The sequence below is a fragment of the Galeopterus variegatus genome, unplaced genomic scaffold, assembly GCF_000696425.1.
Source record: "Galeopterus variegatus unplaced genomic scaffold, G_variegatus-3.0.2 Scaffold587, whole genome shotgun sequence".
Lineage (NCBI taxonomy): Eukaryota > Metazoa > Chordata > Mammalia > Dermoptera > Cynocephalidae > Galeopterus > Galeopterus variegatus.
The window spans coordinates 322,815-341,341 of NW_007726698.1; the positions used below are offsets into that span (position 1 = coordinate 322,815).

The 18,527-nt window shown below is 34.4% G+C and overlaps 1 protein-coding gene across 1 annotated transcript in view; it reads left to right on the forward strand.

Annotated features, from left to right (window-relative positions):
• MYCBP2 (MYC binding protein 2, E3 ubiquitin protein ligase) overlaps positions 1–18,527 on the forward strand; it is a 260,417-nt gene that overhangs the window by 98,226 nt on the left and 143,664 nt on the right. Inside the window, exons 19-23 of the mRNA XM_008570270.1 lie at positions 5,305–5,424; positions 7,047–7,128; positions 12,590–12,604; positions 12,683–12,800; positions 17,751–17,955. Of these exons, the coding sequence (XP_008568492.1) occupies positions 5,305–5,424; positions 7,047–7,128; positions 12,590–12,604; positions 12,683–12,800; positions 17,751–17,955 (540 nt within the window). The remainder of the gene's footprint in view (positions 1–5,304; positions 5,425–7,046; positions 7,129–12,589; positions 12,605–12,682; positions 12,801–17,750; positions 17,956–18,527) is intronic.

Genomic DNA, 18,527 nt, shown 5'->3' on the forward strand with positions numbered 1-18,527 from the left:
AACACTTTCACATGAAAGACAGTATTACCAACTCTATTTTTACTTGCCTATTTCTAGCTCAAAGCAAAAACTTAAAACAAGCATAACCCCCATTTTTAGTAAAAGCACAAGTAGAAAGAGAGAATTGCATTTAAGATATATTCTGCAGAAATAAAAAATTGAGGGTGTTTTAAATCTAATGTAATTAACCATAGTAAAATTTGTGATTGATTGATTTACCGAGTGCTCTAAAAATGCCATAAATATTTAAATCTAAGGAACAATATTTGGGATATGCTATGTAAATTATTTTAGTTATTGCCAGAATCTCTGATCTCTTATGATTTCTACTGTGCCACTATTTGAACAGATTTTCTCAATGTTTCTCCCCCAGGCCCCCATTATATCAAAGTAGAGTTTTTCCAAGACTTTACCTAAGGTTAAATATTCACATTTCATGAAACAGTTTAAAAACTTTTTAGCTCCATGTTAGTATCTTATGGATAAGCATATTTATCCTTTCCAGAATTTTAAATGAAATGCTAAATGAAGACCAACATTAAAGGAGACTTTTTCCAATGTCACAAAGTGATTAGCTATAGAAATTGTTCAACACTACCTAGCCTTACTTCAATTTTGTCTGCCACAGGGTTACTTTATAACGAGGCTCTTTGTATCCTTGTAGCAACCTCTTTGGAAAGACCTACTTTGTAGTATTACATTGTAGGACCAGTGTTTATTGGATTTTATGGTTTTATAGAGTGAGACAGTTTCATCTCTTTACTCCCCAAATGAATTTACAGTGTAAATAATAATTAATCAAATGCTTCCCTATTTTTTGTAAAGAGTATTAACTTACCACTCACTATTTCCTACCTACCCAGTAACCTTTTACATTCACTGTCCTGTTATTTAATCATCTCTCCATTCACTGCTTTTTCTTTTACTACATATTTTCAGTCTTTTAATAAATTCTTTTTCCTACATATATTTTTCTTTTTTGTCTTTGAGTTTACCCACTGAAAAGTTTGCTATATTAATTGCTGTGTTCTGTCTTACATTTAATTATGTTGTTGGTACAAATGGTAGGATGATAATAGTTAAAATTTTCTAGACTTTTTTGTGGGGGAATGTGGAGGTAAGAATTGTGGATTTATTGTTAACAGAAGTCAGTTGCAAGATGGAAAGTTGGAGAGTTTCTGGCTGATTGGAGAAAATTCAGAGAAGGTCACAGAATCCATCTTATACAGACAGATTTTGATAAGAGGCAGCATAGAGTGTATAAGGCTGAATCAATAAGTAGAGTTCCATATAACTTATAGCAAGTTATATTAAAATGTGACCATAAACTATATTTCAGACATGCGTGGGTTAACATTTGTTTCAGCTATTCAGTGCTTTGTACAGAAAAAGCTTTTAATATATCTAGTTAGGAACATCTGAGTTGTTCTAAAGATGATCTTGAAATCTGTCTTAAAGTGACTGAGGAAAATCTGAAGGCACGCTGATAAATATCTGAGTGTTTTTACACCCATTTTCTGTTTGAAGTGGTGTGGGGTAGTGGAAATGTTATAACCTTTGAAATTAAGCCTCAATTTCAATCCTAGGTTTGTCATTTTAAAGAACTACATGGCAGTGCATAAGTTTCTTAATCTCTTCAGCTTTAGTTTCCTTTTTTAAAAAATAAGAATGATAATTACTAACTGGTTATGATACTGTGAAGATTAAGATACATATGTATATCCCCCCACACACACAAATTTGTAGTCTTTGCATGTAGAAATTCTCTATGAATACTAGATTTAATTCTTTGAATTGAATCCTTTGCTTTCTCTTTTAGAATTATTCTAAAGTTACAGAATTTGAGATTCGTTAAATGTGTAGGTTGTTTTTAAGAAAAATTTCAGATATCAGCCATTTGGTGGTGGTAAAATGCGTGAGTCTTATTTATGATCCAACTCCAAATTTGCTCTACCATTTATGACTTTGGGCTGATTACTTAACCCCGTAACAGAAAAACACCTGTATCATCAGATTACAGTATTGGTTAAAGAAGTAACAATAGTGAATATTGCTTGAGCACTTTTCATACATTATTTCACTTAGAACCTTTTGAGTTTTGTACCATTGTTGCTATTTTATAGATGGGAAGGCTAGACTTAAAAGGTCCAGTGTAACTAGCCAAGGCGAGGATTTCAATCTAAGTCCTTAGGCTCCAATACCCACAAACACTTAACCACTGTGGTACTTCAATTTTTGCAGTGTTTAGCATAGTGCAAATGCTTAGTAAATTGTAGCTGCTTCTGCTCCTGCTGTTTTGTTTTAATGATTTTTCTCAAAGTACTCACCGTGTTCTGTGATCGTTTTTATGATATGCATGACTATATGATTACCCCCCAAAAGTATAGATATAAGTAAAAATTAAAATGAGAAGTTAGAGTCTCTTTGGTACTGAATCCTTTCTTCTCTGTAGGTGTACACAAATATGTATATATAATATATAAACACACAATATTTTAGATACACATCTGCGAAAGCTTTATTGCTAGTATAGTTTTGGTATCCCATGATATATATGTTTGCATGTATGAACATATTCATGTAAGGGAAAATATAGATATGCTTATACTTGAATGGCCAATTATAAGACTTTGCAGTCCTGACAGTTTTTCCTACAAATCAGAGACTGTCTTATTACTGCTTATTAATACTTTACTGAATAATGAGCCTCAGCAGAATTAATCTTGCTGAATTTTACTTGCTGATTCTTGAATTTGCACTAAATTTTTGGCTGTTTATTAAGTACCTTTTTTCTTTGATAAGCTTTTATAAATTTCTAAATTATTGGAATTGTACTTGATTTTTTTGACATCAGATACCAGATACAGATAACTATTTTTCAAATTCTGCCACTGCTGCTGCTGCTGATCAAGAACCTTGTCCCTCTTTTTTTATTTGTAATATTTTTGCTGCCTATGATAATTGAGAAATTATTTTATATTGATACAGATTGTTTAGGTAAACCTGAACAAAATGTTTCTAGTATTATTTTGACCTCTAAATAATAGCTACTAGTCTTTTAGTCATTATGGTTTTATTCAATAAATTGCTAGGTTTTTCTTTTTTCCTCCTTCCGTGATGCTTTTTTCCCCTCTATTGTGGGGTATGTATCGATTTAATTTCTGCCTCAAGGGAGAGGACAAAATGCTAAATTCAAAGTTTAAAGCTTCTAACTAGGCACCAATACATTTATGTAAAGTGGAATGATACTTGAGATGCTGGCAAAATCATATGGACAAATTTGTTTTCTATGTTAAATCAGATTTGGTTTTAATTAGGTATTTTTACCAGTTGAGATTAAGCTGTAAAATTTCTTTACATATGGCATCTTATTTAAATAATCTTTGGAAGGTACATATTCCTTTTTGTGTAGGTCCTCGTGTATGTTTAGCCATTCCACTGTCTTTCCAAGATGAGGAGGCTTCCAACTAAGAGTATATTTCATTTTGGATGGAGTGAAACTAAATGTGATTATTTTTAGCCCATCCCTTTTTTGATTTAATTTTGCAAACCCGTTTTAGATAATTTACCAGAAGAGAAATTATATTCTTCATCCTGTAGTCATAAAATCTCTCACTAATTCAGAAATTATGATACTTCAGATGCAGTGTTTGTGATTTTTTTGAGTAAAAAATTCAAAATAATTTCTTCCTCTGAATTTTCAGGGTCATACTTATAAGGGGAAACCTGTCTAAAATCACTAGCTTTTCAAACCAAGGGCTCAAGAAATGAAGGATTCCTTCAACGTGCCTTCAACCTCTGGGTCCAGCAGTTAATTCTTGTATGTTAAAGGACTTTTATGTTTATGGTACATTTTACTGTAATATTAGCCTATTTTGAGATATAATATAGGTATCCACATTTTATTTATTGTAGCAGTTAGTTTAATCTATAATCTCTACTGCTTGAAGGTAACAAAACTGAATTTTTCCTTAAATGTTGTATGACTAGAGCTTTTCCAGTAAGTCACATGGGCCTACCATATTATTCTGAAGTTATTGAGTTTTACTGCCTCAGTGTTATAGAGAGTTTAAAGTTTTTTGAAATCAGAGAGAGTCAATTACTTATAGAGAGGAAAGTCATAATTTAGATCAATTTTACTGTACCTAGGTATTACTAAAGGCTAGATAAAAAAAAGTAAGGATAGAGTAAACATAAAATGATTTGATTTGATTCTGTTTGTCATTCTAAAATGGGCAGTGAAAATACAGAATTCAAAATTTTTGCCTGTAGACTCATATATGTATCTGCATATTATATATATTTGTTTAGAGTTGCTCTAGAAGGGAGTGGTTTCGACTAGTAGATGTTTTGAAATTCCTTCCAGATTTACATTTATTTTGTGTGCAAGGAATTTGAATTTTTATGATGTAGGGGTCATATTTTAGTGATGTATAGTTTTTGATTAGGCAAAGTAAGTTGCCTCCCTTATTTACACATTCCAAGCTAAAGTTCTTATATTTCGGAATGTGATGTTTGATGCTATGGTTCAAATGCTGGAAAATTCAAAGTTGAATGTAGAAACCCGAGGTGGAGGTGGAGAGGAGGCCTAAAGCAAACTTAATGGAGGAAATCATAAAATGAAGGGAGGTGGAAAGAGAGAATAAAAGCAGATTAAAAGAACGTTTGGTTGGGGACAGGAAGAATACCACAAAGTAGAATCTGAGGAGTAAGGTGGAACAGGAAAAGTGAATGACGGTAGACCACTGAACTGCAATATGTTGAATAAAGCTCTTTGGTCTTTACAGAGTTTTTAAAGTTCAATTGAGTTTAGCCATACTGGTGGACAATGTAGCCTTTCTAAGATCAGTTTGGGAAATCTAAGTTACTTGTAAGTCAACTAGGAACTTAAGAAAAATAGCTAGTACTAACAATATCATTCAGTTTAAAATAATTGTTAAATGATTTTGCATGCAGTTATTTTTTATGCAAACTAAATTTTCCCATATAAACTATTACATTTAAAATTTTATTTCTATAACTTAATGACCCGTTTTTATTACATAACTGATTAGCTCACTAGGTGTTATCCATAACCAGATCTTATCTCTGCTTTTATTGATTTAGTGATATTTGCAAACCAAGTATATATCTTTTCTAAATTGCTTCTTTGCAGGTAGATTCTTGATCTATCACTTCTAACAGCTGCAGATTCTTCTTGCTTGTTCCTTTTAACATTTTCTTCTTGTTCTTCCATAATAAACTGATTTAAATTTTTATTTTGAAGATGAATAATGGCTTAATTACAAATTATAACACTTACAGATGGAAGTGGAGAGAGAGGAGAAAAGGATGCGAGCAAAATCACAACATACCCTCCGGGCTCCGTGCGATTCGACTGTGAGCTCCGGGCAGTACAAGTCAGCTGTGGATTTCACCATTCAGGTAGCAGCTGGAACTTTAGGGTATAACTACATTTTTACAATTGTGCTAAATAACTTATTTGTTTAGTTTTGAGGAATGTCGTTGTCTGAGTGTATGTTACAAGCTATTGTGTGTAAACATCTCTCACAACTGTAAGAGCTCTGCATTTATTATGGAATCTTTTTTAAAAAATATGGCATGATGGGCCGGCCCGGTGGCGCACTGCTACAGTGCGCTGCTTGGGAGCATGGTGGTGCTCCCGCCGAGGGTTCGGATCCCACATACAGACCGGTTCCCGCTCACTGGCTGAGCGAGGTGCGGGCGCAACACCGAGGGTTGCGATCCCGTTGCCGGTCCCGGTCCAGTACGGGCGCGACACTGAGGGTTGCGATCCGTTGCCGGACACGAAAAAAGACAAAAAGGAAAAAAAAAAAATTTTTTAACTGCTCTAATGTCCTGATACATATACTAATACTAAAATATTAAATAGTCAGTCACTTTCAAACAGCACATTTAATAAAACAGCACATTGAAGACTTTTTTGCACTGTGGATTATAATTCAAGAAAATGTTTTTCAGTGGCATGTTTTCCAGAAGGAATTTTAAACCAAGGACTTGTACATTAGAAAATCTCAAGAATACCTTGACTTGAAATTCTTTAAATGATTGGCAAACTATAGGAATCATTTGACCTGATCCTAGTTCATCTTCCAGTGGACTTATAATTCAACTGAACAAATTCCTGAAGAAGAAATAATCCCTAATATCCCTTTCAACTCTAGAATGCTGTGATTTTCTAATGTGTTCCCATATTTTGTTAATCTTCATTGAGAAATGTGCATCAACAATTTTTTTTATTTTCTTAAAATATAGAAAATAATTAAATTCTTAGTAAATTATTGACATTTGGATTAAATACATTGTACCATTCAACCTTTGTAAAATTTTTAAATGTTAAATTTCTTATTTGAAAATACCATATGTATTTTCTTATCAATAAGCAATAATGTTCTGCCATTTCATTGATTTTGTGTAGAACTGTAGCCCATCTGCTACCTATAATTATCCTAGCCATGAGAGAACAGTATTTTATGTGTAGTTACTCATTATTAAGATTTACAGTTAACCCAAAACAATATGTTATTAAATATTTTAAAATGCCATTTCTAAGAGTTTTAAAGTATGTATTATACAAAACATTGTGCATTTTTATGACCTAAAAAAATATTGGGCCGGCCCGGTAGCGCACTGGATAGTGCGCCGCTTGGGAAGCGCGGCGGCGCTCCCGCCCGAGGGTTCGGATCCCACATACAGACCGGTTCCCACTCACTGGCTGAGCGAGGCGCGGGAGCAACGCCGAGGGTTGCGATCCTGTTGCCAGTCCCCGGTCCAGTACGGGGGCAACACTGAGGGTTGCGATCCGTTGCCGGACACGGAAAAAGACAAAAGACAAAAAAAAATAAAAATATTTTGCAGAGCTAAAATTATATTAATTTCTTATTAAATATAAACTTATGCTTCAATTACCTGTCTTAAATAACTGTAAATTTTAAATAGTGAAAATCACACTGCTTTCAGTATAGTTTTGATAGAAATATAAAGTACATGTGATGAAAAAATAAAGCTATGTATTTTGGTTTCAGTGGTTTTAATGGAAAATGGAGATGTCTATACATTTGGCTATGGGCAGCATGGGCAGCTAGGACATGGAGATGTCAACTCCAGGTACTCACTAACTTTTCCTTTGAAGACACTTTTTTCCTCTCTCCTTTTCATTTCCATTATTTTTTTTTCTATCCTTTTTTCTCTCTCTCTTTCTTTTTGAATATATATTTCTAGAATTTAAATAGTATTTGTACCACTGTTTTGCTAAGTGTGGCCCATGAGTTATTGGTAGTTTCTGGTTTTGTGGTTGGGTCTTTTGTGGGTGGAGATAAGTGATTTTATAGTTTCAGGAGAAAAGTTGATTTACATCTTATATTTTATATATGAGAGTGATTATGATTATCACAGATCCCCATGTATTTTTAACAAGTATTATCTTTTTAAAGGCTTTGCAGAAAAGACCATGAATGGGCCAGCCCAGTGGCTCACTCGGGAGAGTGTGGCGCTGGTAGCACTGAGGCCTTGGGTTCGGATCCTATATAGGGATAGCCGGTGCACTCACTGGCTGAGCGTGGTGCGGACCACACCGTGCTAAGGGCTGCGATCCCCTTACCAGTCCAAAAAAAAAAAAAGAAAAGAAAAGACCATGAATATCCCTAAATTGTGTTTTTTAAAAAAATCATTATTGGATCCAATCATATTCCTTGATGTTGTCTGTTTTCAAATTTTTGTCTGATGTTAACATGCAGTCACTGAAACTTTTGAATAATTTCCTGCCGAAACTGTTGGTCTCTCTGATAAACTATTTTGGCTTATCCAGAATAGTGAAGAACTAATTGTGATAGAGACTAGTACCTACCACTAGTAGTCATTTCCTAATACCCATTCTTTCCTACTTCTGTTGGTAGTAGAGTTTTAGTTGGTGACATGACCATGCAGCTGAAGACTACATTTTTCAGCCTCCTTTGCAGCAGGATGTGGTCATCTGAACTAAAGTGATATGTGCCACTTTGGAATCATGCTGTTAAAGGGAAGGGGCGTACCTCTCTATTTCCCTTTCTTTGCTCCCAGTTTGCTGTCAGGAATGCATGCATGGTGGCAGGAACTGGAGAAGTCATCATAGAGATCATAAGTTCAGTATTTTGAATAGCTCGAATTTATCATCTTCATGAAATATGAAAGCTTTTAATGTTGAAACAAAATATCAGGGTTTCTTGAGATTAAACTCTGGTGGATATGTCTTAACTGTGCAAAGTTGGTCTTTTCCAACGTGGAAAGTTTTGCTTCTGGTTCTATTAGTAGAGCTGTAAATATAAGGCTGATTACATGTGGTATGGGCAGAGCTAAACTGAAAAATGCAGTGTATTCATACCTTCATACTGTGCCTAATGGATTAGAAATTCGTCAAGACTGCTTCTTTCTTAAGCACTCTAGTTAGCCTGTTTGTCTGGATCTGTGTGGGACTTGGAAGGTGGGAACCAAGAACTGTATTATTAATTCGGAAAGGAATTGCTCATTTATATGGAGGAACAATCCCAGGGAAAGCAAAGCATACATATTAGCTACCACCAAAAAAACATTTACAGATACTTAGTTGAAATAAAGTATACAGTTGGAGGGTATTTTTTGAAAAGTTTCTAGTAATCAAGAGCTGATGAATGGAATTTATTTATAGTGCACATGAACAAGGTGTTAATTAATCTAAGATAAGTATTGTAGTATACATGATAACAAAGATAGAAAAATGTTACTAATATTCTTTTATTTAATGTGTTGTTTTACCAAAGTGAATGAGTTTGGTGTCTACATTGGGCCTTGATTATATGACTTGGTAGCTATTTGACCTTAGCCAAGTTACTTAACATTTTCAGTTTCTTTGTCTATTAAGTTGGAATAAGTCTGTCTCCCTCAGAAGGTGGTGTGAGAATTCAGTGATATGACACAGGTGATTTACTTAGTGCAGAGCCTAGCTCATAGTAAGTGCTCAATAAAAATTACTGTTTCTGCTTTCAAAAATGAATGTCAAAAGGCTTATGAGGGCTTTCATACATTCACTCCTGATAAGAGTCTACCAACCCTCTTTTGTTTTGTTTTGTTTTGTTTATTTTGTTCAACGTGCTCCTGAATATTTCTGAATTTGTTTCTTTTACCATTTTCAGTATACTTAAACCTGGAGATCGGGAAAGAAATTATGCAGATTAGTTGCCTTTATTCTCCTTTTCCCAATGGAATTTTGATAATTTTTATAATGTTTCTGAGTTTCATCTTCTTCTTGTTCTCCTTTCCTCCTCCTGCACTAATATACTACACAATCATAGTGTCTTGGACCATATAAGCAAGGTTCAGATCTTTGCATTACTTGTTATCAACTATGTGACTGTAATTTCTCTTAATTTTAGTTTTTATATTCCATAGGATTGTAAAATTAATATGATATATGTAAAGTACCTAGTGTGCACATATATGCACAAATATCTGTGTGAATTTTTTTTTCCCTCTGTTTCCCAAATAATAAGTGGACTCATTAGTATCATGGAGAAAGTTCAAGGACTAGGTGCTAGAAGATCTCTCACCAATTCTTGGGAAAATCCTATATAAGCTCTTCACATCTACTCATAGAGTTATTTTGGTAATCAATGATACATTTTATGTGAAAGTGCTTTGTAAACTACAGAGGAGTAAACAGGTATGGAACTCTCCCTTTAGTTCCTCATTTGAATTGAACTGGATGCTTCTGTGAGGGCATTAGTTTACCCTTTGAAGTGGTAATTGTTCATTCGCCAATACTCTCTGTACCTCAGAATTGAGAACGACTTACTTTTTCACCCCTGTTCCTACTAGCTATATGACTCCATCCTCAAGTGAAAAACTAAAGCACTTTTGAGGAGTGGCTGTTCTCCTCTACTCTCCTTTTACCTATCTTTCAGTCTCTGCCCTTTATTCATTGAAAATTTAGTACCTGGCTCCCAGTGCTTTCTTACCCTGAGTCTTGTCACAGTTGTGAGTGACTTCAGTATCCATGTGAATGGTCCAATACAATCTTCTCACCTTGACACCCTTAAGTCTAGTGAACTTTAGTTCTGCATTTATGGAGGTCCTTCACATGACCACATGCTGGATGTAGCACCACTCCAACTCGAATTTTTAAATTTAAGATTCCATAATCTGATGACAATTTCTTCTGTTACATAGCCCTATTACTTGCTTTTGACTTTATCAGTACTTTATTCTCTACAACCCTCTACTTTTTTACTCTTTCACCTTTTTCACTTTATTTTCTACCCAAAATAGAGATTATTGTTTAATCTCTTTACCTATACTCTTACCAGTACCCTCAATTTTCTCACCCTTTTGGTTCTGATACTAGGACATGGCAAAATTTCAAGCATGAATCAAGCGTGAATACCTGTGCTTAAACTTCTGGAAAGAAATAAATCATTGTTCTTCTGCAGATTGATTCGTGATTTCTGGATTCAACCACTCTGTCTACAGTGAGCAGTAGTCCTCCTGTTTTGTAGTTTTGAACTATTTAGTTTAAGACCTGTTTAGAATTTGATGAAAACTCTGGGCTCCTTTCTCCAGAAAAACAGAAGAATATACACATAAAAGTTTGCTTACAAATTTAGGGAGTTCACACATCTCTTGAAGCTCACTCATGGACTTCCTAGAAGTCCTTTAGATCTAGATTTAAACCTACTGATAAAAAGTATTTATCTGTTCCATTCACCACATGCCTTTCTCTAATCTTAAAACTCACCCCTCACCCATTTCCTTCTTTCTCTTAGTAGGGGACCTCCATTCACATCACAACAAAAAAACCCTTAGATGGGAAATTCTTCATCCCACCAACCCTGCAAACCTACCTGTAGCCATCCCACTTTTCTGCTCCTTTTTTCATGCTACTGTAAGATAGGGACCTGCCTTGTCCATGCTATGGAACCCACTACCTTTTCCTTAGGGATCTAGATCTCTTTCTTGTCTCCTCTGTGACCTGTATCTTTAGCTTCTTTATCTTTATTCAAGCTTGTTAAATTTCCTCAAATCTCCATTATTTTAAAAAGAACAAAACTTCTCCTTCAGCATTATTTTCCTTTTGGCTATTGGTTCTCCTTTCTTTTTCCCTTCAGTGCAGCATACTTGAGGAAGTTTCCATACTCTCTGACTCCACCATTAACTGGTCATACTACATTTTCCTAGAGTTCTTTCTTTCTCTTTGGTATGTCCTAGATGTCTATGGGCTTTTCTTCCTCTGTCCGTACCTAAAGTGTTAGAAGAGATTCTGAAGGAAAACTAGGATCTCTTCTTTCTCTAAAAGTCTTCCTAGATCTCATTCATTCTGGTAGCTTAAGTGAATATTGCCACCATCTACCTGGTTGCTTAAGCAAAAAACCTTCTTTTCTCCATATTGATCATTTGCCAGTTCTGGTCAGTTCTGTTCCTTACGTAGCTGTCAAATTCATCTGTTCCTTTCACTTCACACTGTTCCTAGTACAGGCCTTCATCATAACTCACCCAAACTATTGTGAAATTTTCTTAACTAGGTTTCTAGCTGTTAGTCTTGTCCTTTCCAATTCACTTTTCATTGCAGTCTGAATAATCATTAAAAAACATATTTTAGTATTTTTTTAAAATTTAAAATGTTATCATTACATTGTCTCCAAAGCAGAGCTTTCATATTATGTGTAGGCTATTTCTATAGTGGTTATTCTCATTACAGGTAATATAATGGTTACTAAAAATGGTTAATAAATGGTTAAGAGAAGTAGGAAAGGATACTAGGGTATCATTTATTATAACAGTTACCATTCATTAAGTGTTAACTGTATGCTACATACTCCGCCAGACACGTGACATATATGAACTTCTTAATTGTTCACAGGAACCCTATGGGGTAGATACTGTTTCTTCTCATCTTCCATGTTAAAGAAGAGAAAACTGAAATACAAAACAGATGTATACTTGTTCAAAGTTAGGGTCACATTGTTAATAAGTGGTGGAGCTAGGATTCACACCGAGGCAGTCTGGCTCTAGAGTGTAAGCTTATAGTTGCTGCTGTACTGCCTCTCATGATGCTGTGTTCTGACTCATTAACGCCTATATTTAAATTTAAAATTGTAGCTTAGTGATAAAAGTTGGAAAAGAGGATCATAAAATTTGGTGTTATGGGTCGAATTCCTGTTGAGGCATTGCATGATTTTTATTTCATCTAACAAATATTGACAGAAATCTCTAATGTGACGTTCAGTATACAAGGTAACAGATTTCTCCTTTTAAATAAAAGGTGTCACCAGTTTTTCAGAAAAATTAAAAATTGTGTACCCATAATTAGTGTAGTAAATTCAGGAAGTCTTTTTAATAATCTTCTTGAAGTCAGCAGCTATGTCTTTTTCATCTTCATTTATCTAGCACCTAGAATGGAAACAGGCATATGGCACCTCAATAAGTGTTTACTGAATATTCTTACTGAACAGAATATCCTTTTATCTTTCCTACTCCTTATTGCATTGTTTATTATTGTTCTTTATTTCAGTTGAGTCTTGTAAGAAATTGACTTAATTTTTTTTTTTTTTTTTTAACCTAGGGGATGCCCACTCTTGTTCAAGCATTGCCAGGCCCTAGCACACAAGTTACTGCAGGCAGCAACCATACGGCAGTACTTTTAATGGATGGACAGGTCTTCACATTTGGAAGTTCAAGCATTGCCAGGCCCTAGCACACAAGTTACTGCAGGCAGCAACCATACGGCAGTACTTTTAATGGATGGACAGGTCTTCACATTTGGAAGTTTTTCTGTAAGGAATTTTTTAAACATTAATAATATTTTGCATTATACTTTTGCCTTATAATTTGTCTATGTTAGCTATTTTTTTCTGATTCCAGTCTAATTCTTGTATTGTAATCACTGCATGTGCATATTTCCTGCCTCTGCCTTCAACACACACAAAACCCAAATGACTTTCTTTGAAATAATTTTCTTCTCCAGTTCAGCATTAGAATTTGTTGAATTTATCAGCTGTGTTAGAATTGGATGTGTCTATTACAGATTAAAGCCCTTTAACCATTCGAGAGAGCTAATTCTGTCATCTAAAAGATTATTTCTCATCTAACTTTAAAAGATTCGTTTTTCTTAATGTAAAGAAATATTTCTATTTTAGAATTTTTTACATCTTGTTTTTTATTAGATTTGTTTAAAATTATACTTTTCTTTTTCCTCTCCCTCTCTGTATCTGTTTGCCTGTCTGTTTTTCTCTCTCTCTTCCTCTCTCTCTGGTGCTCTCCCTCTACCAAAGATTGAAAAGAGTGTGAAAATGCTCAAAAAATTTTGTATAGTTTAGGCATAGTAGATATCAAGGCATATTTTCATGAGACTCTGCTAGTAAAACTATACCATCTTTGATGTAGGTAACCAACTCTAGAACCTAAGTCTCTGGGATGTAATTTACAACTCTTGATTTTTTAAAAAAATGTAAACATGAACTTAAAAAATTCTTTTATTTGGAAATGATTTCAAACTTGGAGAAAGATTGCAAAAATAAGAATAGTACATAGAACACCCATATAGTCTTTAATCAGATTCATCTGTTAACATTTTGATCTATTTGCTTTATAGTTTGCATGACTGCCCACTCTCTCTCTCTGTGGGTGTGCAAGTGTGTGTATATATGTAAAAAATTTATTTTCCTGAATCCTTTAAGAATACCTTGTATACACTATGGCCCTGTACTCCTAAGTACTTTAATTTATATTTTATCAGTTGACTGAATAATTATTTTTTGGCATTTTTTCCCCTCTAATCTAGGATCAGGCATTGACTTTGTTTATCATGTCTCTTTAGTTTCCCTTAATCTGTAACAGTTCCACAGCTTTTCTTTGTCTACTATTATATGGCATTTTTTTTTCATAGAATGTTCTTTTTTGTGTCTCTGATACTTCCTATGTTTAGATTCAAGATGTGTATCCAGGCCAAAATATTCTGTATGTGATGTTGCGTTCTTCTGAGGGCATCACATCTGGAAGCACAGATATCTCTCTGCACCTGCTAAGTGATGTCAGTTTTGATCACCTGGTCACATGTTGTGATTTCTCTACTGTATAATCAGTAGTTTTTTCTTTGCAACTACTAAGCAATCTGTGAGTTGACACCTTTAAGATACTGGCATCTCATTCAAATTTCCCTGTAGATTTAGCATCCATTGGTAATTCTTGCCTGAACCAGTTTTTACTATTATGGTTGCAAAGCGATGATTTTTTTTAACTTCAGCACCACCTTCACAATTACCAGTAGGCACTTTACATTTTACTATAAGCAAGAGATCCCTACTTTATTATTTGTTTGTTTGGTTTTTCATCTATTTATTACTGGTATAGACTCAAGTATTTGAATTTTCTTCATTACAGTCTTTAACTATTTGGGTACTTAGATTATCTCAGATTTGGCCGATGGGAACCCCTTCAAGCTGCCTGCTGTGTTCTTGTGACATGCCCCTTTATTTTTTTAGCACTTTCTTTCTTCCTGGCATAACAAGGTATTCAAGGTTTATCTTGTACAGGCCTTATATCAGTCCTAAACTTAGCCATTTCTCCAAGAACCCTGGTTCTTTTTAATGGGGAATAGTATTAGACACCAAGTATGCACTAGATGTGTTCATTGCTACATAGTGTCTTTGCATTCCCAGTACACATATATGTGTATATACATATACATATATATGTTTTAGAAACCATAAGCTTACAGTGATACTTCCAATTTCAGTCCATTCCCACAGGGTTCTTTCTTACCTTGTCCTGTTCCATGTTTATGTCCCTTCTCGCACAGTAAGAATCCTGGCTCAGTCCTAAAATATGTCTAAAATAGTTTTATATTTGCTTTGCCCATACCAGTACAAAAAACAAACTCACTAAAAGGAGTTCAAGATTTGTTTGTCAAGCTTGCTTCTGCCCCCCGCCCTCCACCACCATACCTGTTTTCTACCCTAAGACTGAAGGTATCTCATCAGTTACTGTGTTCATAAATTACTTGGATTATTTCTCTCACTCCCTTTCAGTGGGATTTATGTGATTCCTTTGGAATAGAGCTGGGTTCCTTTTTTTCAGTTTGTTTTAGCTTAAGGGTCTTCCTTGCATCCTATGACTTAATTTTATTTTTTGAATATATGGAACTTTAATATGTTTCCAGAAGTTAAGTTATACAAAAAAACAAAACAAACAAACAAATAAAACAAAAACCCTCAGGGAAGTATCACTCCTTCCTATATCCCTGGCATCCTTGTTTCCCTACCCTCTTCACTCCATACTTGTAGGTAATGAATGTCATTGCTTTCTAGTTTATCCTTTTTATGTTTCTTCCTGTAAAGATAAATAAATAAGCACACACACATACATACTATTGCGTGTGCGTATTATATATAAGTGTATATGTATACGCACATGCATATACATACTGTTGTTTTTATATGTGTGGGTGTATATATATATGCACACACATGTACACATACACACACACATATAATTATTCACTCATCTTTGTTTTTCAAAACGTAGCATTCTATATACGCTCTTTTTACTTTAATATATCTCCTAGAAGTCACTCCATCTCAGTTCATACAGATCTTCCTTATTCTTTTTTTTTAAACGCCATATACTCCATTATGTATATATACTATAGTTTATTCAATCAATTTCTTATTCTTGGATGTTTAAGTACTTTTCAATATTTTGCAGTGGTAATAATGAATACTGTTAGAGGTATATCTTTGAAATAAGTTCCAAGAAGTGAGATTGCTGGGTCAAAGTTTAAAGCCTGTGTAGTTTGGTGAGATATTAATAACTCCCCTCTATTTTGCATTCACACCAGTAATGTGTGAAGTTGTCTGTTTCTCCACAGCCTTGCCAAAGAATGTGTTGCCGTACCTTTTAATTTGCACCATTCTGATGAGAGAGAAATGGTTCTACTTACTTTCAAGTAGTTGGTGCTGTGAACCTTCAAGTCCTGACCCATACATATGTAGTATTTTGGCATTAAGGATTGGACTTTCTCTTTTGGAGGATAATTTTGCCGCACTTTTTCTAAGTCCTCCACACTTCTTGGTTTCCTTCTGAAGCTTCCCCTTTTGTGTTCACTCTCTATACACTTAGGCTTGCAGTGGCAGGTGGGTTGAGCTCTGTTGGAATTTGGTTTCTTCCTCTGGTTACAGGAAACTTAAAGGTCATGATATCCACTGTCTCCTAATACTGCTGGAGGTTTGAGTAACATGTGGATTCATTTGCTTTCTGTATTGGTTATGTGTCTTTTGGGAAGGAATATGAAAGGCAAGATTTAAAATTACTTAATCATTGTTCTCCAGCCCTAGAAGTTCTAATTGTGCACTTTTATGAATTTAAGTGTGACTTATTTATAACCACATTCTGAATTGCTATGGGGCTGTCTAGGCATCTATCATATTTCTGGACTGCTTTTCTTCACATTAGTTGGTTTGGTAGTAAGGTATTTGGTAGTAAGCTATTTATTTCAGTAGTTAATACCTAATTTTTTTCCCTCCAAAAGCAAAATATATCCCTGAATATGATGTACTTTGCTCCCTGTTCACATCTTTATGCTTTTTTTTTTGGTCAAAAAATAAGAATAGACATTGAAAGAAGATGAGAATAAACATTGAATGTTTGGGCTGCTTCTCTAACCACGTGCTTGCTACTTTTCCTTGCCCTGGTTCTGCCCAGGGATTGAAGCTCAGTTGCTTCTGCAGTCAGTTTGTGACTATGTTGCTGTGATATCGAAGGAGTAACAGAATTCAATAGAAACCTGGTGGTTGGTTAAGAACTTGACCAGAGTGTTTGCGGTGCTCCAGCCTCCCTTGTTTGTTGGGTTTTTGCTGTGGTTGCTCATTCCCATTGATGAGACACTTGTAAAACCCTGTGTGCCATGTTGGAGCAGCATTTTCTGCCCTCCAAAGGTTTCTGGAAGGAGCATGCTATAGGGAGAGAGAGCTCCTGAACCAGGGGTAGATGAATATCTAGTAATATAACATCAACATTTTTTTTTTTTCTTTTTCAGCTACTGGCTTAGTGATGAGAAAACTTACAATTACTTTTTAAATTAAACTTTTACCTAACCACGTACCTATAGACAGCCATACTGTTCAAGTGAGTTAACAGTTATTTAAGACATCAGAACTTACCATTGATTCTATTTATGTTAAAACAAAAATAAAATGACTTACACGTCAGGTAAAAAATACATTATGTATTTTTCTAACTGTACTGACAGTTCTGGTATTTATTATTTTAGTGTTTTACCCAATTATTCTCAGACTGTGTCAGTTCAATAGTGACTTTTCTTTTGTAGTGTCAACTTATGATGTCGAAATGATTTCTTAAATGAATGGGTTGTAATTCTAATTTTTTTAACATGTCTATTTATCATACTTTTCTTTTAAATGTAGGTGAAGACAAAGTATTTTGGGGAAATTTCTTGCATGGAAAAATATTTCAACTTTTTTTTTCATAATGCCGTTTGTACTTTATTGGGGAAGATATCCCAGGAATAAGGGAAGTTATTTTATTACTTTATAAGTGTTTGGTCCAAATCTCACAAATATTTTATTTTAAAAAAAGAACAAACTCACAACTGATGAAGAATTAGTTCTCATAGAACTGTGTTTATTTCCTATCTTTTTAACTTTATAAAAATTATAGATTGTTTATTCAGCAGTGTTGTTAACAATATGGTGTGTTTAATCTTTTAGAAAGGACAACTGGGCAGACCAATTTTAGACGTGCCATATTGGAATGCCAAGCCAGCTCCCATGCCTAACATTGGATCAAAATATGGAAGAAAAGCTACTTGGATAGGTGCAAGTGGGGACCAGACTTTCTTACGAATTGATGAAGCACTTATTAATTCTCATGTACTTGCTACATCAGAAATTTTTGCCAGTAAACACATAATAGGTAATACTAAAAACAAACAAATGCCTCCCCACAAACCCTTGTCTTGACTGATAGTAAATGGTTCATCTTTCCTGTAATGAGATGTAGTTTTGTAGCTTTTTGTTTTCTTTCTGTTTGAAGAAATTTGAACGAAGCCTCCAAGTGTCTGTATTTATGTGTCTGTGTGCTGGAAGAATGGAATAATTGGGAGACGTAGAAATCACAGTTTTATAAGCTAGACAGTGGTGGAAATGTGAGCTAAACTGTGGAAGGATAAAACCTATATTGGATTCAGGGATTTTTATTCATTGTTTCTTAAATTATAGATATTATTTTTTATGGGAGATATTGATTTTTTATAAATCAAACTTTGAAGTTTCATTAAGACCATGATATCAGTTCATACTTATATTCTTGATGGCATGAGTAATTATATAATAGAGTGATATAGCATAGAGATTAGGAGCATGTGTTGTAGATTTAGAAAGCCTGAGGTTTTAATCTTAATTTCTGCCACTTAAAGATTTTTTAATTACTTAAACTTTTATGTCTCAGCTTCTTCATCTGGGAAATGGAGATAACAATATCCATAA